The sequence below is a fragment of the Typha angustifolia genome, chromosome 15, assembly GCF_048772165.1.
Source record: "Typha angustifolia cultivar Huaian chromosome 15, ASM4877216v1, whole genome shotgun sequence".
NCBI lineage: Eukaryota > Viridiplantae > Streptophyta > Magnoliopsida > Poales > Typhaceae > Typha > Typha angustifolia.
The window spans coordinates 5,568,814-5,592,459 of record NC_133253.1 but is presented as its reverse complement, the minus strand read 5'-3'; the positions used below and the strand labels follow the sequence as shown (position 1 = coordinate 5,592,459).

General features: G+C 39.8%; 6 protein-coding genes across 9 annotated transcripts; 2 read left to right on the top strand and 4 right to left on the bottom strand.

Annotated features, from left to right (window-relative positions):
* Positions 1 to 3,069: 3,069 nt before the first annotated feature.
* Positions 3,070 to 3,543, bottom strand: LOC140778065 (small ribosomal subunit protein bTHXm). The gene has a single exon (XM_073122596.1). The coding sequence runs from the start codon at positions 3,448 to 3,450 to the stop codon at positions 3,175 to 3,177; it is 276 nt and encodes a 91-aa protein (XP_072978697.1). The 5' UTR covers positions 3,451 to 3,543; the 3' UTR covers positions 3,070 to 3,174.
* A 130-nt stretch (positions 3,544 to 3,673) lies between these two features.
* On the top strand, positions 3,674 to 5,052 carry LOC140778063 (heterodimeric geranylgeranyl pyrophosphate synthase small subunit, chloroplastic-like). Of its 2 annotated transcripts, none has more exons than XM_073122594.1 (2): positions 3,674 to 4,711; positions 4,869 to 5,052. In XM_073122594.1, exon 1 carries the CDS (start codon positions 3,885 to 3,887, stop codon positions 4,680 to 4,682), a length of 798 nt encoding a protein of 265 aa, XP_072978695.1. In that variant the 5' UTR covers positions 3,674 to 3,884; the 3' UTR covers positions 4,683 to 4,711; positions 4,869 to 5,052. The 2 variants fall into 2 exon arrangements, with proteins under 2 accessions (XP_072978695.1, XP_072978696.1); XM_073122595.1 differs by having other exon boundaries at positions 4,883 to 5,051.
* Positions 5,053 to 6,823: 1,771 nt separating this feature from the next.
* On the top strand, positions 6,824 to 14,694 carry LOC140778283 (protein DETOXIFICATION 46, chloroplastic). Its single transcript, XM_073122922.1, has 14 exons — positions 6,824 to 7,403; positions 7,510 to 7,604; positions 7,743 to 7,851; positions 8,522 to 8,577; positions 8,809 to 8,864; positions 10,222 to 10,360; positions 10,554 to 10,691; positions 10,785 to 10,853; positions 10,946 to 11,056; positions 11,740 to 11,868; positions 13,074 to 13,151; positions 13,557 to 13,628; positions 14,055 to 14,117; positions 14,218 to 14,694. The coding sequence occupies exons 1-14, from the start codon at positions 6,839 to 6,841 to the stop codon at positions 14,317 to 14,319; spliced, it is 1,782 nt and encodes a 593-aa protein (XP_072979023.1). The 5' UTR covers positions 6,824 to 6,838; the 3' UTR covers positions 14,320 to 14,694.
* A 566-nt stretch (positions 14,695 to 15,260) lies between these two features.
* Positions 15,261 to 16,821, bottom strand: LOC140778116 (protein STAY-GREEN, chloroplastic-like). Of its 2 annotated transcripts, XM_073122679.1 has the most exons (5): positions 16,542 to 16,821; positions 16,337 to 16,506; positions 16,075 to 16,248; positions 15,814 to 15,981; positions 15,261 to 15,683 (listed from the first exon to the last, which is right to left on the bottom strand). In XM_073122679.1, the coding sequence occupies exons 2-5, from the start codon at positions 16,460 to 16,462 to the stop codon at positions 15,408 to 15,410; spliced, it is 744 nt and encodes a 247-aa protein (XP_072978780.1). In that variant the 5' UTR covers positions 16,463 to 16,506; positions 16,542 to 16,821; the 3' UTR covers positions 15,261 to 15,407. The 2 variants fall into 2 exon arrangements, with proteins under 2 accessions (XP_072978780.1, XP_072978779.1); XM_073122678.1 differs by having other exon boundaries at positions 16,337 to 16,821.
* A 286-nt stretch (positions 16,822 to 17,107) lies between these two features.
* Positions 17,108 to 20,620, bottom strand: LOC140778113 (pentatricopeptide repeat-containing protein At1g02060, chloroplastic). The gene is made up of 2 exons (XM_073122675.1): positions 18,316 to 20,620; positions 17,108 to 17,686 (listed from the first exon to the last, which is right to left on the bottom strand). The coding sequence occupies exon 1, from the start codon at positions 20,545 to 20,547 to the stop codon at positions 18,490 to 18,492; it is 2,058 nt and encodes a 685-aa protein (XP_072978776.1). The 5' UTR covers positions 20,548 to 20,620; the 3' UTR covers positions 17,108 to 17,686; positions 18,316 to 18,489.
* Positions 20,621 to 20,772: 152 nt separating this feature from the next.
* Positions 20,773 to 23,430, bottom strand: LOC140778114 ((3S,6E)-nerolidol synthase 1-like). Of its 2 annotated transcripts, none has more exons than XM_073122677.1 (7): positions 23,270 to 23,430; positions 22,881 to 23,145; positions 22,072 to 22,444; positions 21,738 to 21,956; positions 21,499 to 21,637; positions 21,158 to 21,406; positions 20,773 to 21,069 (listed from the first exon to the last, which is right to left on the bottom strand). In XM_073122677.1, the coding sequence occupies exons 1-7, from the start codon at positions 23,339 to 23,341 to the stop codon at positions 20,788 to 20,790; spliced, it is 1,599 nt and encodes a 532-aa protein (XP_072978778.1). In that variant the 5' UTR covers positions 23,342 to 23,430; the 3' UTR covers positions 20,773 to 20,787. The 2 variants fall into 2 exon arrangements, with proteins under 2 accessions (XP_072978778.1, XP_072978777.1); XM_073122676.1 differs by having other exon boundaries at positions 23,264 to 23,429.
* Between the last annotated feature and the right edge of the window lie 216 nt (positions 23,431 to 23,646).

Here is a 23,646-nt window from a genome sequence, read left to right as displayed (position 1 = left end):
TACGGATACAAATCTGATGCGCGATATTATCGATGTATTTTATTTGTACTGCTATTTGTCAATGTGATACGAATAGGAGAATCGGATCGCGGATTTATACCAACGGAAACATAAAAAAGAGCCTAATTGAAGCGTTAGTTTGTTTGGTGTGAACTCGGGTATTTTGAATGTTAGGTTAACATAATTTTACAGGAGATTACGATCAATTCTAAGTATATATATATATATAAAGAAAAAAAGAAAAATGGGACATTGATAGACGACTGGTAGAATCTCTAATGGTAGATTTAAAGGCCAGCCTTATGAGTTGTGACTCGTGAAAGAAATCAATGGGAGGAGAAAATTATGAGGTTGGATAGCTGTAAATGGATGAGATACTTGCCAACTATGGCCCCAATTAACATCATCAGATTGGTAGTAGTATCGGATCTTAGTTAACCTCCAATTTTCAAGATTCATGATTAGTCTACCCGATAGTAGAATCATTTAGGATCGTAACAAGATCAAATTATGCAATCTAATAATAAATTATACAAGGAAAGATGACTAACAAAATTTCTGAATTCCTTGGATTGAGGGACCCAAGAACAAAAATTTATAGAGCGCAATTCTACTACGTGCAAAAGAAATATTACCTACCTCGTACTCAAGACTAAGCTCTGTCTTTGCTTGTAAACAACCTAATTAGATCAGAAGAATAAGACTTCTCTCCTAATCCAATTCCATATAAACTGTGGAGGTCTTTTGGCTGCTTCTTCCTCCTCTCCCCTCCCTAACAACCGACTCGCACTCTCCTCTCTCTACGCGTAAAATACTAACTCTTCCCTCCATCTCGGTGAAGTGTAAACCTACCTCTCTATGCCATGTCGAACGTGCCCACATCTCTCCTCGACGCGTCCCTAACTCTCCTCCACCTCGCCATCTACAGCTCCGACCCCTGGCCCTTGTGTCTCTGATCTCTCGCCAAGGTCGCGCCTTTGCTCTGCTTTCGATCTCTTTAACTGGAATTCTAGGTGGGGGTTTTCTCTTGGATTTCGGCTATGGGGGTTCGCCTCAGGAGCGCGGCGCCGCCGAAGGGGTTCGTGGCGATAAGGGTGGGGGCGGAGGAGGAGGGGAGGAAGAGGTTCATGGTGCCGGTGGTGTATTTGAACCATCCGCTCTTTGCCGGGTTGCTCAAGGAGGCGGAGGAGGAGTATGGGTTCGAACAGAAGGGGGCGATCACCATACCTTGCCACGTCGAGCATTTCCGCCACGTCCAGGGGATCATTGCTCGGGAGAATAGCAGCGGCGGCGCCGATGGTTCCTCTTCCGACCAAGGACACCACTTCCACCTCACCGGGTGCTTTAGGGCTTGATGGTGGATAGAAACCATAACCTAATCCTAAACCTTGGATTGGTCTTCTTCCCCTGCACACTCTCTGTGGGGTGTTTGCTTTCTTTGTTTTTCCTTCTTTTTCTTTTTTTTTTTTTTAAGTTTTAGATGAAGGAGGAGGTGCTGTGCTGAGAATATATATGTTTGATTAGGTGGATCAAAATAATTTAAAAAATATTCCTTTCGTTATATTATAAAATATTTGAGAGTGGTTTGAGTTCCTAGACCAAGTGCAACAGACAAAACCAAAAAGAAAATTAAAGATTTTTAAAGCCATCTGAAAGATGAATACACAAGGAACAAAAGGTACAGCGAAAGAGAAAGGCCACATAAGATATCAACATGGTTTCACTGTCCCTAATCCTTGACAAGGTGGGTCTCTGACCTTATATTCACTTCATTAGTTATATGCATCCAAAACAAGCAGTCCTAAGAATGATGATAGAGTTTACAAACAAAATGGTGCATTTAAATGAGCATGTATTTGTCATAAATTCCAAGTCATATATGGCTGATAACATGCTGAACTGCAATCAGCATAAGGTACAAAAACTAGAACTAGCTCTGTGTTATGAAAGATGACTCTGAGATAATAGTAGGTTCTTGGATAGTTCAAAGATGTTTATGTCTGCATTTTGAGAGTCTAGGCATTATCTGTAAAGCCATTGTGTGAATATCTACAGGGGCTGAATTGATAAGTTCAAAACAACACAATGTGAAGCACATTTGGTTGCACAATGTAAAGCTATTGTATCACTAACATAGATTTAGCATCACATAGTTTTATGTTCTCATTTTATGCTTTTCTTCAAGGTTTACAGTTCAATTTCATCTCCAAATCTTTCTTGAACTACAAAGAAGAATATTTGGTTGCACAATCTCTTTCATTTACTCATTTATCTTAAAATATATCCAAAGAAGTAAGTTTTATTGCTTCCTTTTTTTTTAATTTATAAATTCAACAGTTTGTAGATGGAACCAAATAAAGCATACAAACAAAAACAGACACAAGATTGCAGCCATATTTTCTTCTACCAGAGGTTTGTGATTGCGAGAACAAAATCATGAAAATGGAAGAAAACCAATCATGCCAATCTCGCCCTAAATTTTAGGACAAAAGCTCACAAAGATTACTAACTGGACAAAAATATAGTAGTGTCTCTATACTGCTAACTCAAGGCTGAGCAATACGCAATCAATTTTCTAAATCAAAATTGAAATTTTGCTTCACGACGAAGAATTAGGGAGAAAACAAGAAGCTCTAGCAAATTAAATATGAAGGAATTGATATCTAGCGAGAAATATGAAGCTTTCATTTGAATAAAGATGACTTGAAGATGCTAAAATCATTTAGAGATTGTCGAATTTCATCGTTGACTATTTGATCATACATTAATTGCAGAACTAATAACAAATCCTCTGAGAATGCCACTGTGTTCTAAGATTATTGTGATTGTTTACTAGTATGAAGAAATGCTAACAAACTTCAAGGGTCAAACTTGTTTACCAGCTCCTAAATTTCTTTACATTTCCATTATACGATAACCACAATGTGACCTCAGATCCTACAAGTTTTTCATTCTCCCAAAATGCTATTCTATTTCTGTTTCCTTAGACACTAGCGGGGGAAAAAAAAAAGATTAAGCAAGCAAGCAATTCACAATGAAAGCAATCATGCACACACTTGCAACAATAAGTTCGAAAACAAGAATTCACTTATTAGAATCCCAAAAGCGTCGATGTACATCATGTAAACCTATCATGAGCAAAAGAGGAGTAAGAACCCTAATTTGGCGGGTGAATCAGATGAGCTTAAATGGGAGAGGCCACGGGGTTGATCTCGGTACCTCGACCCGGTCCTTGATGCGCTCGATCTTCTTCTCCTTCTTCGGCCGCGCGTTCCCATACGACCCCTTGAACCGCTTCCCGCGCTTCGTCTTCTTGTCCCCGCGCCCGCACGGCACCATCTGCGCGGACGCCACGGATGACGAGGCGGCGGCGGGGAAGACTGGAGAGAAGGAGGGGAACGGCCGGTGAAATGACTGCATCGCCCTCCTTGCCACCCATCGCATCGCCATTTCTGGAGCTCCGCCGCCGCGCGAGTGGGTTCGGTTCTAGTTTTGCTCCGCGACTAGGGTTTGTTGGTGCGGCTTCGACCAAAGGTGCAAATGTGTGTGCAATCCGATTTGAGAACTTGGGCCGGATCCGATTCGATCCAGCCCAAGTCCCAAGTCCCAAGTCCCAACTTGGTATATGGGCCTTTGGTTGGTGCCTAGTCTACGTTCCAATCTAACTTTGGTTGATAATGACAGATCCTATATTAATATATAAACCATCAAAGAAACGATAAAAGTGTTTCTAGAACTAACGTTATTATCACCAAAAAAAAAAATAAAAAAATAAAAAAAAATAAAAGTCTCGTTTTCCTCCTGCGAGTTTAGATATATAATTCCACCGTCACTGGAACCTTGTTCATATCTTCTTCACCCCACACGCAGAACTACTGCTACCCATGGCCTCGTCTCTCACTTCTCCCAACTTCTCGCCAATCAACTGCCCAAAACTACCCCTACGCTTCCCCAGACTACTGAACAACCTCCGTCTTCCCCCGGCCACCTCCTCTAAGAACGCCGCGAACGCCACCACCTTCTGGTCCGCCGCCGAATCCGACTTCGAGGCCCACCTCCTCGCCTCCCTCCCCGCCTCCCCGCCCCCCGTCGTCACTTCCCCGATGCGCCGCGTCCTCTCCGCCGCGCCACGGACTATCTTCCCCTCCCTCTCACTCGCCGCCTGTGGCCTCGCCGGCGGCGACCACGGCTGCGCCGTCCCCGCCGCGTCGGTAATCGCCGCGTGCCTCGCAGCCCTCCAGGCCCACGGCAGCGGGCCCACAAGAGCCGAGCTCCTAGCCGCCGACGCCCTGCTCCCGCTCGCCTTCGAGATCCTGGTGGCGTCCGAGTGCGCCGCCGCCGACCCGACGCGGATCTCGAAGGCGGCGGTTGAGATCAACGGATTGGTGCGGGCGTACTGCGTAGAGGAGGGGAGGGAGGGGAGGATAGGGGAGTGCGCGGCGGCGTGCGGGGCGATACTGGGAGGCGGGGGCGAAGGGGAGGTGGAGAGGTTAAGGAGGTTCGGGTACAACGCCGGAGTGATGCACGTGATGGTGACGATGGGGAGGAGGGAGGCGGCGGAGGAGTTCAAGATGCGGGCGATGAGGGAGGTGGAGGAGGGCGGCTTCGAGGAGGGGAAGGTGGAGATGGCGAAGGAGCTCGTGCAGATGTGGTGTGGTGGTACTAGGAGTTCCGACTCCTAAGGTGTCCGTATTTTTCCCTTTTAACTTCGGTAAGTTATTGGGCTAGTCTTATATTGTACTTTTATATAAGTATAAGAATATAGTTTTGTACTTTAAGCGCATGTCAAGTTTAGTAGATTTAAGTGCATAAACACAGAACACCTCTTAGATTTTGGGTGCACTCAGAAAATTTAAGCTCTTTTTCAGCACTTTTGTTACAGCTTTTTGGCTGCCGACGGTGTCGGCAGCGGCAGCGGCAGCGGCAGCGGCAGCGGCGCCTTTCATACTCGTGGCTAATCTTTAATATATCTCCCCTTTAAAAACAAAGATTTAAGCGCATGTCATAATACAGCAACAAGGAGTTAAATACAATAATTATTACTTTCAAAAAGAAGATGGGATGATATTTGAATAGTAAGCCACTGGAGCTCTATCACTGTTGCTGTTAATTTTAACCTAATTTCCAACTCGGAACTTTAACAAATAGACCGGCCTCTCCTCCGGTAGAAAGATTCTTTTTAATATATAGATGGATACATACATAGCCGATCTCAAAGCTCTCCCTTAAAACTTTATTTTAGAGAAAAGACCAGTACTTTGGGGTAATGAAATATTGTCCTATCCCGGCTACTGGTGGTGGATATAGAATCATTCATACGTGGGATGAAGGCAATAGGCAGGACCTTTAATGTCCTTGCAGGCTTTACGAATCTTTTGAATTAATCTCGCATAATAGCACGGACAATTAAAACGTTCCAATCACGCTTGGATTTCGTACTGCAACTTGGTGTTTTTAAGCAGACCAATATTATTATGCTATAGAAAAATATAAAAATTAACCATACTGTTTGAATTATATTCTAAAACTGTTACATATTTTATTAAAATCACTGCGCTTATTATTATTTTTTTGAATTTATTAGTATCCTAATATACTGGAAAAAAAAACTATTAACTATTATAAAAAATCACTGCACTTAATTGCCTTCTAACCAAAAAATTTTAAAAAAAAATCATAGTCTGAAGAGATCATTGACATGAATACAAAGTCTTAATAAAGAGTAATATAAAATAATTATAATACTTTCATATTTGTTTATTGGATGCAAAATTATCATCACCTTAATTACTACAACATTTATTTACCTTCTATTTTAATAAAGAGGGCATCACTTCCCTGAAAAATATAGTGCAAGAATAATCATAGAAAATAAAAGCTGTTTAGTATATTGAAATACTGATAAATTTACTAAGAGTCGCTGCTTTAGGTAGTGATATTTTATGTGTTGAATAATTAGACAAAACTATATTTCTTTTGGGTTATTAGATAGAATAAGGCCCATATTTCAGAATTTAACCCTCTTTATTCTGAAATAGATATGACAAACATGCAACGAGGTTTTAGAATAAAAAAAATTAGAATAAATACTCAGAATATCTTTATTCCATGTTTTGATTGGGATAGAAATTTTAGAATAATTTACCTATTTATTCTGGAACTCAAATAATTCATTTGCCATCTTAATAATATATTAGAATATTAAAATATATTGCGGTCTAGATTAACTTGAGCAATGTAATGTTATTAGAATATACTTTGTCATATATTATAATATGGCCGTACTGAGACATATTTTAATATGAGATACCATTTGTTTATATTGTCTAAATTATAATAAATCAAGTTGCATTATTTTATAGCCAAAAATTATAAAACCAACCGTGAGAAGATAATATAATAGTTTTAAGTAAAATTACAATTTATTTTTAATTTTAAACATATTTATAATCCTTATAAAAAAGGAAGAAGAGTTTTTATTTTTATTTTTAAAATGACTATTTACATTCAACTAGAAAAATAACAATACTATCACAACCAAATATTTTATTATGGCATTTATCCCCTTTTTTGCAACTAAACACAAGATTTAATTTTTCTTTTTCAGAATAAGTCATCATTTTTGTTTCAACTCCATTTGTTTTAAACTTTTTTTAATATTCCAGTCACTGCTGAGTTATTGTCTCTCAAGTTGATATGTAACATACTATTTGGGCCTTAGATGGGCATAGCTATGGCCCAATAGCCTTCCTTGCCAGATTTATCGGATCCGGATCCGGATCCGGATAAAGCCATCACGGATCACTTTTCAGGTCGGTCCCACCTGAAACACACCCCGATGGTCTCGGAGGCACCACGTCTCGGCATAAACTACCCACCCTTATGCGGACAAAACTGGAGCCTTTTTCCATTTCTCTCATCCTCGACGTCTTCCACCGCGACTCGAGTACTCGACAAAGCGAAGCAGGAAAGCGAAGCAAGCAAACTCCACCTCCCGGCCATGGAGCTCCGCCTCCTAGGCTCCACCTCCTCTCTCCTCCTCTACCCCACCCCTTCTCGCCCTTCCTTAGCCTTCTCCTCCTCGTCCTTGTCTCGCTTCCTCTCTCCCTCTCCTCTTCCCCTCTCCCTATCTAGGGCTCGCCGTCGAGCCCGCTCCAATGGAGTATCGCTTCGGATCCGGCCCGTTTCCTGGTGCCGCGCCAGCGCCCAGGGCGACGAAGTCTCCGGAGTTCCGCTCGAGTTGGAGGAGTCGTCGATGGATTCGCCGAACATCTGGAAGCAGATGAAGGAGATCGCGCTCTTCGCGGGGCCCGCGACGGGGCTGTGGATTTGTGGGCCATTGATGAGCTTGATTGATACCATGGTTATTGGCCAAGGGAGCTCCGTGGAGCTCGCCGCGTTGGGTAATTAGTAAATAACTATTACTACTACTGATGGTGGTGGTTGAGTTCTTGACTTAAAACCTTAAATTAAAAAAAAAATGATCCTTTGATGGGTTTTATGCGACAGGGCCTGGGACGGTGTTCTGCGATTACCTCTGCTATGTTTTTATGTTTCTGTCGATTGCTACTTCCAACATGGTTGCTACTTCGCTAGCTAAAAAGGTACTCTCTTTTTCGCATGGGTTTCTTTGACTCTTAAAGTGAAATATTTTATTGAAAAGATCATCTTTTTATGTCTTCTGATTTACATCGTATTCTCTTTTATGTGCAGCAATGCTAATTGTACATTATATAACGCAGGATAAAGAATTAGCACAGCACCAAATATCCATGCTGCTATTTGTTGCTTTTTCTTGTGGCTTGGGGATGTTTCTCTTTACGAGATTACTGGGTCCACGAATATTAGCTGGTAAGTTTTTGGGAAGTCCATGATTGTTGAATCTGATAGCATTGGTTATATTTCTAACGGTACTTATTCCTTGCTCTAAAGCAGTACAGTTCTATTAGGTCTTGAGTTATGCATTCTGATTGCCGAAGAAACTTTTTCTTTCTCTATGTGCTAGGTTAAGAAACCTGTACAACAGGAATGACATTATATTAAAAATTGTTAACTGTCATGGTCGTCGTCCAAACTTTCAGATATTTAATTTGTTACTGAGAGCCTTACCTTCTTCTAAAAGAAAATTTAACTACTATTTCAACATATATTTATAATAGTTGAAATATTTCCACATAATGCTAGAACCCGCCTCTCTCTGTCCTATTTTGCTTTTCTAGACTTTGGACCCGTTTTGCCAATTCAAATGCTGGGTTGTCCTACACCTTTAGGCATTTTCATATTTTCTCTTCCTGATTCTTGTTTCCCCTTTATGTGATGGAATGCATCACATGGTAAATATCCAGGTCTTCTTGCTCATGTTAATTTTCCTTTTCTTTGTTGGATTTCCTTCATTTATCATTTTCTCTTTTTGAGCTTCGATAGTTCATTGATATCTAGAAGATACTGTTTTATTACATTTGACACTATAACATTCAGGATTCATCAGATTTTGAATGTCATTTCCTGCTTCATGTTTCAGGTTTTGCTGGACCTGAGAATTTTCATATAATTTCTGCTGCAAATACTTATGCACAGGTTTGTATATTTCAGACGACCCTTGTTTTTCCATCGCCTAAATTCAATCTCAGTTGCGTATAGCATTTAAACATGCAACTACTGTCTACCGGCTGGACAGCCACATAGAATAATCCTTGGGGTGTGATCTTGGTCATCTTTTTTTGTACGATGTTGAATCAAACAACAGATTAGTTTTTTACCATTTACTGTTTGATCTTCTTGTCTTATATAATGATTTCCTTCTTACAGATTAGAGGTTTTGCATGGCCTGCAGTTCTTGTTGGCATGGTTGCCCAAAGTGCTAGGTATCAAATTTGGAGATCCTTTTCTTTTTACCTGCAAACTAGATGACCTTCCTTCTCAATGTTCTATGTAGCAATTCGACACTTAGAATGCTCTTCATATGAATGTTCAAGTCAAAGTTATGCTTCCGACCTTTTTTACCTTTTTGTCTTTACTTCTTACATAAGCGTTCTGAATAAAGAAAATCTTTAGGTCATTGTACTGATGGCCTTCCCATCGTGCAAGGCAAGGGCCATATAGAGATCTCAACAACCAAAACTTCTAGTCCCAACTATTTGGTGTTGCCTATATTGCAAACTTGCATATTTTAAGTTCTGTCCTTCAACCAAAAAAACTTGTTACTTCCTTTTTCCACAAGAAGGCTGCAAGCCTGCAACCTTGTTTTCACTGAAACATAAAAAGCACATTTTCTATTAGACAACAGAGAGAGAGAGAGATGCAAATACGGAACTACAACACAATATCAACAAAACAGAGCACATTGACCCTATCACGCAAAATATTAACCATCCACAACTAAACAACTATCAGGGTCTAGCCCACCACAACCAAATTACACCATCACCACCTTTCTACATTTCATAAAACAAAAAACAATTCATATAAAACCTACAACCAACAAAACACAACATCAGCCTTAGCAGGCAATCACCACAAAATAGCAACAGTACACCACCAAAGCACCAAACATCCTAGAAACCAACATCACTAGGCCCAAACAGTAACATAGAAACAACAACTGCTACTGATCATTAGGAATAACAGGGTCATGCAGCGCCTTCTGCATCAACCTCCTTGTTCGCTTGATAGTCTCCTTCCCTTGAATTCCTACCAAGCAAAGGAAAAGGGAGAAAATTCTATAAGAAAGTTCTTGCCAAGTTTTGGAATTATTTTGAAAAATTTTAGCATTTATTTCTCACCAAACACTCCACACAATTGTGCCAACCTAGATTATCTGCCATTTTTCCATCTCTTTTTTAAAAATGTTTGGTATTTCAGAAAACCAATCTCTAGCATATCTTACACATAAGAAAAAAGCTTGGACTTTAGGACCAAATTTTAGGATCAGTTCAATCAATAAGAATATCAGGGACCATCTCAATGAAAATTGGACATACTAATTAGGAATTAAATCCTTATGTACATTCATGAACACTAAATGTCAAAAATGACATTGGGAACTGTAGTAGCTCAAGGGAGACAGCCTATTATAGGAGAAATGCTACAGTGATTTGTGATCTTTTCACTATTTATCCTCTTCCTTGACAGCCTTTTGGGTTATTCTTCTTCTATTCAGTTAACTAGTCCATTCTTTGCTTTGTAAAGCTATTTATATTTGTGTGTTTGTTGTGGATACAGTTTAGGTATGAAAGACTCATGGGGACCTTTGAAGGCTTTGACAGTTGCTAGTGTCATAAATGGCATAGGTGATATTTTTCTTTGCTGTGTATGTGGCTACGGGATTGCTGGTGCTGCTTGGGCAACAATGCTCTCACAAGTATGACCATTTATATCTCAGGAGTTAATTCCGAGTATTTCATTTTAGTAAATCATCCTACCCAAATAAAAACATGCATGAGAAGATTTCTGATCTTATTTACTCAAAATGTTCTTTTCCAGAGTTCAAATTTCAAATTTGTTTTTATTTTTATGTATGGTTGTTAGACTAATTCTTTTGGTTTATCTCTCAGATTATTGCAGCTTTTATGATGATGCAAACTTTAAACAAGACAGGGTTTCAGGCTTTCTCAGTGACCATCCCATCAATAAGAGAGCTTCTTCAGATATTTGAGATTGCAGCTCCTGTTTTTATAACGATGACATCAAAGGTTTATGATGATTTCAAGATTATTTATCAACATGGTTTACTTCATTCACTATAATAGTTGGTAAGCTAATATTCTAAGACAGCAAACCTTCAGGTGGCATTCTATTCATTGCTTACATACTTTGCTACATCTATGGGAACAATCACTGTGGCTGCTCATCAGGTTTTCAGTTTGGGCTCATCTATTTTCCTTGTTATGGTGCTTTCTCTTGCATAATACATGATTTATGATTGGCATTTCTTATAAATGTGTAGGTTATGATTAATGTCTACTGTATGTGTACTGTTTGGGGTGAACCTCTTTCTCAAACTGCACAATCGTTCATGCCAGAGTTGATACATGGAGTTAAGCGCAGTTTGGAAAAGGTCTGCAATCTTCAGAGCTTCATTTCTTGCTATACTTAAAGCATATAGAATGCCGTACTTGATTGTGATGCAACTCTCTGTAATTGCAAGGACTAAACATGTGACTTATATCTACAGAGATAAAACACTATATTGTTGACATGACAAAAGTTATGCCTACAAAAAGTTGTTTGAGTTGATAGCTTAAAGAGATAGAGGGTACGCAAAAGTGTTTCTTTCAGTTGCTAGCTGCAGTATATTTACTTATCTGTATGCTAGTTAAGAATTGAGAAAGGAATAGAAGAATATTATACTAAATTCATACAATGTTTCAAGAAATTTTTGAATAACACAAACATATCTAATTATGTTATCGCAAAGAACTTCACTCTATGGTTCTCTCTGCTTTGTTGCAACTTTCTAATCTTCTGTTCTTGGACAAAATCTCATGTTTCATCTATTTAAATTTTCTTTCCCTTGTAATGTTGTGTTTAGTACATAGTAACGTAATTGAAATATTGTTAGAGTTGCATGGTTCCTTATGCAGTTAATTCATGTTATTATCTCCTGTCTTCAATTATGTCCGTTTATGCTTTAAGAATTCCAATGTGCTGGTGCAATATCTGCCGTCATTTTTTGCACAATTATGTGCAGACAACTTGTCAATTTCCTGTGACAATACTAAAAGGCTTGACCCACTCTAGGCACGCATGTTACTGAAGTCACTTGTCATAATCGGAGCTATGAGTGGATTGACGTTAGGAGCAGTTGGAACATCTGTCCCGTGGCTCTTCCCTAAAATCTTCACTGCAGACCACATGGTCATTGGAGAGGTGTGTTATTCATAGATTATGCCATAGATATTGACTTCTCCTGTCTTGATTCTTTCTGAACTATAGTCTATCTAACATAACATTAGTGTGCTTGTCTGGAAGAAATTTTTTTCCTCAAAACTTCTTGAAAGCAAAAAAATAGTTGTCCAACTAGGCATGAAGCATATCGAGAATTTATCAAGCATTTTCATTTAAGTTGGATCTATAATGTTCATTTGTAGCTATATAATTTTTATTTGATATAAAATATGTTTTCTTGCGTGTTCAAGCATATGGCATCTCACAGTGTATTCACTGTTGCATTATCGGATATTCTTGTATGCTGTATTTGGATGATATTTGGTAGTGGTAATCTGGTCTGGTTGATTTGGGAGGTCTTCTTATTTTTATGGTGTATTATTGAAATTTTCTTAGGGCAGATTCTCATTGTAATTATGTTGCAAAAGTTGAAGAGACAATAAATATGCCAGATAGTGTTACCTTTCCAGTTAAGCAGGACACTTCTCATAGTTCTTCAAGTCGTAGTCAGGCCACTCTAGTTAAATGTTTAGCCTGTTTAGCTTCAAATAGAAAAGCATAAACCTTTCCATGCAAGGTAACTTTATTAGATTATTCTTAGTAGATTTGTTTCAATTGTACTTTTGGCCTTAATAAATTTGTAACTAGGAAGTTGGAGATATGGGATTTATCTAATTTTTGAAATATTATGCCTTGTTTATATCATTGGAGTATCTGTCATTTCATAGTGTAAATGAAATGTGGGCCAGGCTTTCTTTCCCTTTACTCACTGGAAGTTACAGAGGGTTAGAGGACAAAAAGTATGCTTCCACATATACAAGAGAAAATGCAATTTCGACCTAGGAAGATCATTCCTCAAATGCCTGTCAATGTCATCTATGATTCAGAGACTCTCTGGATTTGTCATAGTGTTTCATTGGAATGTCATTTGTATGTGAACAGTATTGTGGAGATTACCAGTCTGATGTAGGGTTCCTTGATATAAGTTGACATGTATATTAGTGATTTATGCTCAGCTTATCTAGTGGCTTTTTTTACTGATACTGCATAATATCATGTAAATTTGCTATTCTTTAGTTTGTTAAAGTACTTTGTATGCATAACCTTTATTATCTGCTGAAGGTCCAACTTCTTAGCCTTAACATTTGATAAGTCTCTTAACTAATACTTAATGTTTATGCAAACAGATGCACAAGGTTTTGCTTCCATATTTTATAGCATTGATGGTGACACCATCAACACATAGTCTTGAAGGAACGCTGTTGGTATGCTGATCTGTTACTAATTTTAGCTGTAATGTATAATGTCTCTTAACATGTTTGTCAATTGTCATATTATCATGATAATATTTGCATGCAGAAGACAGAACGATGGGCTTGAGTGTTGTATAAGTTTTTTAGATCTAGCAAATTGTATATTGTAGTTTTATACCATCTATTGGCTATAAATTTAGAAACAAATATGTGGTAAGAAGAAAGAGAGATTAAGTGAGGCAAATACCTTTCTTGATCTACTGAGTGAATAAAAAGGCTTCAACAAATTTATTGCTCTAATAAACATTTTGAATTCTTATGAACTCTCTAGATGCTAAAGGAAACCACATATACTACTTGCATTTAGCCGCTGCTTATTTTTGCATTCAAAATGTATTACATTTTTCTGTTGTGCAGGCTGGCAGAGATCTTAGGTTTCTAAGTCTATCAATGAGTGGATGCTTTTGTTTGGGTGGCCTTCTAGTACTGGTATGATTTTAATTTACCAAGTTGGCATTTCTCCTTTAGAGGCATAATGGATTACATAACTGATGACCTCTCACATTTATTGATTCTTTTTACTTCTTTACTTCCATAAAATCTACCATTACTAAAGAAAATGAGGCCATAAGGGAACATTGATTTAATAGACTTGTAGCCAAGGTCATATTTAACCTCAAGCTTAAATGGAGCTTCAACATGTAAGAATATTTCTCCCAATGCCAGGGAAACCACATAATCGAGTGCACATTAGGGAAAGTACTATAGGCACAATAGCCGAACTTTTGCTAGATTTATTTCTTCTCAGTAAATGAAGCTTATTTTTAATACTATATACATTGAGAGTTTGAGACTACTTGTATGTAAAATGACCCTTATATATTCTGTTTTTTCTCTTTGTCGTCTCTCTTAAAGCTTGTGTGCAACCGAGGATTTGGTTTGTCAGGCTGCTGGTGGGCCCTTGCGGGGTTTCAGTGGGTAAAATCTCTCTCAGTTGACTCTTCATATTCAAGAATGCTTATGGTTGATTTGCTATAGTACCTTAATCTAATACTGACTGTATAATCCTGCTCTGCAGGCTCGATTTTCACTTGCCTTGCAACGCCTAATTTCTCCTAGTGGCATGCTATACAATAAGGACTTCTATCAACCTGAATATGTAAAAGTAAAAGCAACATAGAGATTCATTCTCAAAGTACTCTAATTTCGATGGGTTTATTTGAAAGGCTGAAAGCCCTAGCAAGCATCCAATCTGCCAGTTGAAAGTGTTCTTCTGGATCAGTTCAAGAAGGATCCATCCCTGCATAGAAAGTTTGTGAAATGCCTGGGAAGTTGTATTCTTTGCTAAAAAGTGTTTGAGAGCCCTATAGAATTAAATTAGGTAAATCTTATAGATCATTCAATATCATTGAATTCTTTGACACTTGTAATCTTTTTCCCTTCTGTAATATATTGTAATCCCCATTCCCTATGGAAAATTCTCATAATGTAACATGGAAAAACGATACGCCTATGACACTCACCTTGATTGTGGAACATGGAAATATTCTTGAGAACCTTGGGTGCATTCTTTGCCAACACTCGCATCATGCAATTGTCCAAAACGTTGTTTCCTATTACAAGGAACCTGATTAAATTGCCGCATATCCTTGGTAATTATTTTTGGTTGCCATTTATTGATTTAAAAGCATGTAAGCTAGATAGCTTTTGGGACTATTGGTCCAAATTGACTGCTGCTTGTCACCCTACTATAGATTTTTCATCACAGACATAGTATTTGTCAAGTCACCCTATGACAGATCTCATCCCCTTAGTCCTAAAATCTTTTTCTTTTCTTTTATAAAGGTCTCTAAGTCATGGTTTTATTGACGGGCGTCGTTCGATCATGTGGTTTCTTAGATGGTGATTTATTACTCGACATAAATAAATAAAAACTACATCTAGCTAGTCTGTTATATTTGTTAAATTTGAACGTGTTTGGTATTTGATGCTTATTTTATAGTGTCAGTAGAGAGGCTCTTTAAAATATCCCTCATTTTCTATGTGTATTTAGCTTGTAAAACATGGTTGAATCCAACGAAGTTATCAGCTTGCGGGCTATTACTTAAACAAAAAATATTGTTAGAGCAAGGCAAATCTTTCCTTCACCATGCTTCAGCATTAGAATGTATGAAACTATATGTACATTTTAACACTTTTAAACAGCTAAAAGAGGATTTGACACTACATCCCATGCAGGAAATCAGGAGACTCGTAACTAAGTGCTAATTAGCGGTAATCTTCCTTGAAATCGTGCTGGCATGGCAACAAACTATTGGCAGGGAAGCAACCGTCGTACTCCGCCGGGCATCCCTCCGGTCGGTCCGTAGAAGCCAGCCTGGCCTCACCGCGGCCGGCCGACGCTGCATCCCAGAGCGGGCCCCAGGACTCGACTCGGTTGAACTCGGGCTTATTGGAGTGGAAGTAGACCCATACTGTGGCCTCCTCTAGTTCAGGATATCTACTGAACAAACTTCCATCCCCATGAACGAATGCTCTCAATACCTACACAACCATGAACAAAGATTTTATATATACTTCTTGGGCCTACTTTTGGATAATATATATATATATATATATATATATATAGAGAGAGAGAGAGAGAGAGAGAGAGAGAGAGTATATATATATATACCACAGGGAGTTCTTTGCGAAATATATAATATCGAAGTCCCGCGATGAGGTCAAGCAAGACGTGGCCTCCGCTTATATGACAGTGGACGTGGAGAGACATCTCTCCTTTTGCTTTCTTCCACTCGGCTACCACCTCGTCCCTTTGCAGCTTGTGGTACCACCCTTGCAACTAATCATACATAAACAGGGGAATCGTGTCATTTCCACAAACACTTTCCATCTACTACAAACTAGAGGAATATTGCATCAAACGCAGATCAACCTGAGAATGGTTAATGGTGTTGGAGATCGCCAAGGTGAGCTTCGAGGTAATATCGCTGTGGGTGAGCGTGTAAGTCCTCGGAAGCTTTCCTGGGTGCTTCTCCTCACCGACTCCAAGGAACAACACCTTAAGCTTGGACGCCTCAAAGATGGCCGGACCAAATAGCCTCGCCTCCTATTGGTATAGGTTAGATGCATGTAAGAAGAGAGTAGAAAAGGGTACCCAAAAGTTGTAACACGTACGCTAATTTTGTTTCATTTACCGGGACAATGGAGCGTTTGCGTTTCCCTCTGCCCAAGAGGGAGGAAGAGCTCCTCCTTCGATCCAAGGAAGAAGGTAGCTGCTTTAGTTGGGTTGGAAGTGGAGCAAGAGGAGTTGCGAATCCCATCTTGAGTCATCCAAAGGAGAGGCAAAGAAGAGAGAGAGAGAGAGAGAGAGAGAGAGAGAGAGAGAGAGAGAGAGAGAGAGAGAGTGGATGGATAAATAGGTCGGGGATGGCCACAGATGGGTGTATACTTTTGCTGTTACTTAATTTGCTCTCCGTTGCTCTTGGTTGGGATTCTCTCTCTCTCTCTCTCTTTCTCTCTTTCTCTCTTGAAGTCTTGTAGTAGAGGGGTGAGGGGGGAGTGTGGGGAAGACTTTGGATCCTGGTCTTTTGCGTTCGCTGTTGCTTTGGGAGAAAGGCTACGGTGCAGGAGAAGCGAGGTGGCGTGCAGGGAATAGAGGAGAATCACCATGTCCTTCAGAACAAGACACAGCTCCGAGTTTCCTCGTTCCACACGCTTTAATCGCTTCCGGGTGCCTCGAACTGCCGGGGATTGGATTGTCTGCAGACTCGTTTGCATGAAATCCCTGACTCATTGTCCAACTCTGCAGCCTTTCGTTGGTTCGACTTGCCCTTGGCCATTAAGGTTTTGCCGAGTGTCCGGGATGAAACAATTCCGTGCAGCGTTGGATGAAATTTAAAAATTGTTGTAAACTGGAGGTAGCCCGGATAAGGCCACCGTCGTCGTGCTTGAAAATTTCAATTTTGACTGCTGATGGAATTCTCAAATATCATCATTATCCAAACTCTGTTCAAGATATTACATTTAATAACTTAAACGCCACTCGAGAGGAATTGGCATACTACTTATATTCATCAAAATCAACACGATCTACGAAAATATTCGTGAAAAAAGATACATTATATGTAAGAAACATCTGCTAGCATATTTTTGCACATCAACGTCTAACAATTCCACCAATTATTATGCGAAAACCTCCCCATATCAACTTGTTTACAAGTTACAACCTATGCCAGCCTGCATAACTTGATGGACATTCCAATTTGGCTTGATCAGGTCAGCAGATGTTGATACACTAATATGCAAAGGCAGATGAAAGAACTCTATCACGCGCGATACACTATCCACCAAAGGCTGAAAGGCATCAAACTGCATAATGTCATTTCCATAGCCATCCATTAACACGACATGTGGTCGGTCATCAAAGATTTCCACAGCTCCGAGAATTCCAATTTTGCTGATGCATTTGTGTTGTTCTTCAATACGCATCCTAAGCAGCAAAACGAGTTCAAGTCTGAGGCTGAGGTACACATATATGTGTGCATCTGCATGATAAAAGGTGCACTTTGTCATTCATTCTAGCCTATAATATCTTGACTTTCAAATATAAAGTGCTGTCATATATTCTATGAGCACGAACCACATGGAACAGAATTTAATCAATTTTCCTATCTGTAAGGAATAAATGCTTAATGCATCCTACCAGCTAGTATTGGTAAATCTTATACATCCAAAGTTACTTGGCAGTATGGTTAAAAGAAAAGGAAGAAAACAAAAGGCAGATCTGCAAGCTACTTTACTGACAAATTCAAGGAACTTTGTGCAGAGAAGCTATAATCAAGCTGAAAGAACGGTGATAAGAAAAACTAGTTAGTACCAGATATTTTGACTTTGTAAGAAGGGTTTCAAGCTAGAAGATAATCATTCATCCCACATTCATAATTCAAGAAAAGTAAGAATCACTAAGCAACAATTATAGTTTCAAAGGAAGGTCAGTAGTCACCCTGTTTCATTAGAAACCATCCATCAAAGACCTCTCAAGAAGAGATTGCAGTAGACATATAAACATCTCAGTGCATCAAATATGCACAGTTAATGACAAGAAAATTCACAAAAGAAACAACAGCTACGGAGCTACCCTTCATATCATGTGTTAAGTTCTTTGAGATAATACCTTTTGGTCTTGCACGCATGTCTAACTGAAAACCATAATCAGTTCATGTCTGCATCTTTTGTTTTCATCTTCTCTCTCCCTTTTAATCCTTGTGGAAATTACCTCCACAACATGGAAATCTCCAATGAGCAGAAGATAAGGAAAAAAGAGGCCAAACAACAGTCAGATGCAATTTCAATTTCTACTATTTGCACGTCTTATTCGTTTGGCAACAAAATCAGCTTCTCTCAGACTTCCTGCTTCCTCAAGGGTATGTCGCAGAGCAACTAAACACTCAGAAGGAGCAGTTGCACTTCCTTTGTCAACCATTTCATAGAAAAGCATGAATGCCTCTAAAGCTCTTCTACTCAGACAAAGGCCATTAATCACATGACAAAATAATGCGGAATCTAAATTCTGACACTTTTCCAAACTAGACAGCAAAAGTTTCTGTGCCTCCAAGAATTTGTGCTCTTGGCATAAATACTCAACCAATTTCTCCATCTTCACATAATACCCATTGTCATATAAAGATCTAATAATGACATAAGCTCTATCATTTAAACCATTTCTGAACAAACCGGTGATGACATCAGTAGAAAGTTCAATGTTTGGACGGATCTTCCTCTCTAACATCATTGTTACCAAATTACTAGCTTCTTCAGCACACCTATCTTTCTTCAAAAGCCCAGAAAGTACTGAATAAAATGTACTTGTGCTAGGCCGATGCCCACTATTTAACATCTTCTCCAGTGACTTCCAAGCAAAATCCATCTTCTCCTTCTGCAGAAATCCCTCAATTAAAATGATATAAGTCTCCGCATCTGGCATGAGGTCCCTCTTTACCATCGAGACCACCATCTCATACCCTTCTTCAAAAGCACCTTCTTTGCAGTGTCCCAGGACCACAGTCTTGAATGCAGTAAAATCTACCTTGGCCCTCCTATCCAAGAGCTGCCGAAGCAGTATCCTTGCCTTTTCTGTCTTTCCATTCTGGCACAAGTACTCAAATATCAAGTTGTAAGCCACGACCAGGGGGGTACACCCACCTCTCCTCTTCAAAACCTCCTTCTCCAACAACTCGTCAACAAGCTCCTCTGCTCTTTGTAAGTCCCCATTATCACATAGACCATGTATCATAGTGCTATAACTAGCAGAATCACGCTTAACATGCAGCTCAGTCATTCTATTAAACACCTGCAGCGCATCATCAATCTTGCCCAGTTTACAGTGTGCAGCTATCAATGTATTAAATGTGCACGTATCAGGCCTGAAACTCACATCACCGCTACCACCACCATCTCCCTTCTCCAAGATCCTCTTAACCAAATCCATCCTCTGAGCCTTGCACAATCCTTGGATAAGAGTATTATAAGTGATGTTACTCGGCTCCAGCCCAACCGCCCCCATCTCCTTAAAAAGCCCCACAGCCTCATCTACGAGCAATTTCCCACAATATCCACGAATGACAGTAGTATAGGAAACTACATTAGGCACAAGGTGCGAACTTTTCCTTCGCATACCATCGAGCAGGTTGTGTGCAATCCGAACTTTCCCCATACGACAAAGCCCGTCGATGAGAGTGTTGTAAGTGACAACATCGGGCTCGCATCCGCGTCGGGGCATGTCGCGAAAGAGGCGGAACGCCTCATCAACCATCGAGTTGAGACAGAACCCACGGATGAGGGTGTTGAAAGTGCAGACATCAGGGGGAGCATGGGGCGATCGGAGCATTTCCTCGAACAACTGGTAGGCATCACGGGTGCGGCCGCGGCGCAGGAGGGCGGCGAGAAGGGAATTGAAGGAGAAGGTGGAAGGGGACGGTATGGAGTTAAAGAGTGAGATAGCGGAGCGGAGATGGCCGGAGGCGGCGAGGGAGCGGAGGAGGGCGTTGTACGAGTGGTTGGGGAGGGGAGGGGTGGAGGGCGAGGAGAGGAAGGAGGAGGCGAGGGCGAGGTCACGGGAGCGGAGGAGGACGTGGAGGGTCTTGGAAGCGAGGCGGGGGTCGAGGGGAGCAGGGAGGTGGAGGTGAGCCCACCGGAAGAGGCGGAGGGCGACGGGGGGGCGGACGTGGTCGAGGGCGCGGAGGAGGACGGCGGACGAAAGGAAAGGGGAGGAGGGATCTGGGTCTGGGTCTGGTTCATGGTCGGAATTGAAGAGCCGAGCAACGGCGTGGGGGAGAGAGGAGTCTTCGTGGTCTCTCTTGGAGGAGCGGGAAGAAGAGAGGGAGAGGGAGCGGTGGAGGCGGGACATGGCATAGTTGTAATTACAACTTCACTTAGATATAACTTGATTCATTAATCATTATCGACCGGGGCTTTTGCAATTAAAACTATACTCACCATGTTATCATGAAATGAAATGCACATAATTTACGTTGGACTATTAAAAACTGAGTATATTTATAATTTTAATATCTAAAATAGACTTTGTTATAATGACCCAATTTAAAGATTTCATTCAGCAACAGTATTGATTCTTTTTTTTATCTTCCTACTTTTTCCCAAAGAGTAACAACTTTATGTACTCCAGCATTGGGAGCTTCTGCTGGTCATCATAACTGTACGCCGGTCTAACCATTCTTGCTGAATTCAAAGATGCTTGGATGAAATCTTGTGAGAATAATCTTGAAGAGAAGCATTCTTTGTTCAGTGCCTCCCACGTCTTAGAGATCAAATCCATGACATGCTCTCTTGCATCATCAACAGAACATTGAGGGTTCTCTTTCATGTAGCAATCTACGTATGAACCATCAAATCCTTCCTGGTTCTCATCCTGCCAAAACCAAAGGATAACATTGTTAGTAGAAGATTATAATTGTTTCACAGTTCTTCTAAGGTATTATTTACTCATTTTTATCCACCTTGGCACTTCCTAGATCATCCCAAAGCCTTAAGATCGTTGCTGGGCAAGTAATTAGCCCTGGATCACTCTCAATAACCTCTACAGTCTCCTTTGTTATTCCCTGCCCTAGTAGGAAAAATATATGTACCAAACCTACATGCAATCCTGTGCTAATCACACCATTCTTTAAGTAAGTACTCGTCATCGGCACCTGCTTTGCTGTAAACCATCTTGCTTCTACCATGAAAGCATTGCATAATTTTGCCCACTGCGAATTTAACCAGACGAGTTAATTGCATATTAGACCTTAATTAAGAGAGTATGTATACAGTTCAAAAGAGTTCGGCTGTGGAACTGTACCGATTTCTTCAAGGAATTGATAGGATTCCATCCATGTTCTTGGCTGATCGTATCTGCAATCTGATTTGTGACATCATATAAAGCCTTGTAGCATGCTTTCATATAGTGTGGAAGTGAAATACTATCTGGGTGCTCCCATCTGTGCAAGAAAATTACGTACAATTGGGTTATGATCACTAATTTTACTTTTCTAGTAATTAGCTTAAGGAGTTTATACATAATTGCGCCATTCCCCTTACTTGTTGATAGCCTCTGTGAAGAGTGAGAGCTCATCTAATGAACCCATGACATCATAAATGTCATCAATAAGATATATGAATGCTATTGCTTTGGCGAGTTGTATTCTGTACTCGGAGAACTGGGGATCAGGAAGGAGAATCGTGGAAAGCAAATACCATTTTTGCAATTGGTCTCGAGCTAATGGCAGCTCTTCTGCTAGCCTTGAGTTCTTCCACCAACTGTCAAAGAGTGTTAAGAGTGAGAGTGGGTTATTCCAATTAGTAGAGCTATATACATATGTATATATATATATATGTTTGCATATCAGTTCACCATTAGAAGAATGAAAGTTACCTAGCAATTTGTTCGAGTTCCTTTTGATGCAATAGTTGATTCAGATTGAAATCCATCACTGCTAGCTCTTCCATGGCACTACTGTTCCTTCCAAAACATCCCTGCCGATAGCTGAGGTGGTAGCGAGCTTTGTACTGCTGCAGGCTCCTATGATAAGGATGGTCCAGAGTATGTGTCACCAGTGCAGCAAGATTAGGTTCCAGATTACTGATGGAAGACTTGAGGTGCTTGGCAGCGAATTCATTAGCCTTGTAAAGCACATCCTCCCCCTTGTTTAAATACGACGCATCGTGTAAGCTTAAAATTCCTCTAATATCTTGGCTGAGAGACGGATTGAATTCACCTCTGCTGTCGGTAAACCTATCAAATATGTCTGCATAGAAATATGTTTTAATTAGTTTAATGAATCCATACAACTCAAATATAGAAACTGAGGTTGAGTAATTAATACTCGTTAATTTTGGATTTGAAATTTTTTAAAAATCATTTATAAAAGTAAAAAAAGGAGAAAATCTTTTACACATGAATTTCATAATAAAAGAAACTTTATTATCAATTTGGATTACATCTTCTCTGATCTCTTTTTTTATCTCCAATTTTAAAACGAGTTCAAACTAATTTATCGAGCCATGCTGATCAAAAGCGGAATCGAATTTGAATTAGGAACACTTCCCAGGGCAGATTCTTAATTCATTTAATTTTATATTAGTAGATTAAATATTTATTAATGTTATTAGATTGAGTATTATTATTATTTAATTATTAGTTTAATTAATATTTTATTTTCCTAGCAATACTACTAAGCTCACCAGAGGACACATCGTATCCAGCTTCTCTGAGCAATCTGAAGGCAAGAGTGACCTGAAACAAGTCCCTACTATGGCCCATGTAAGTTTCACCATGCCTGACGTAGAAGGAGTCAATGATGCTGGTGATTTCTTGGCGAAAGATGTAATCTATGCCAAGCCTTTTGAGGGAATCAATGGTCATCAAGGCCTCCTCTTGACTATTTGCATGAGTTAGTGTACGTCTCACTTTGGTCGAGGACTCCATGTACTTGTTGTATGTCAAATCCTGCAAAACATCAGGTTTTGAAAGCTGATATAATTAGATATATACATATAATATATATAGCTCCAGACACAATCAACTAATGTACGTGAGAACAAATGATAGATAACAAGACGAATACACTCGCCTGCTCCTGCTTGTCGGTGTGGAGCAGGAGAGTTGCGAGTGGTCGAGCGCCAGAAGCCTCCTTTAGATTCATGGTGGCGGTTGTCTTTAAGTTGCTGGCCAAAGGAGTTGCAGTTGTAGGCCTTCGGAGGCTGGGATAGTTAGAGGATATCACCAGGTTGTAAAGAAGGTAACCTCTGCATTTATAGGATTCATTCTTCCTTGTTAGTTGTTACTCATTACCCAAGGAATCTTTTTTGTGTCTTTCGTTCGTACTTTTTTTTTTCGTCCTTTTGTGAATCACGCATGTTCCACGTTTTACGCTGTAGAAGCTCTCAGTACTCAAATTTTTAATTGGTTAGATAATTTTCTTCTTTGAGATTTTTTTTTTCTTTTAGA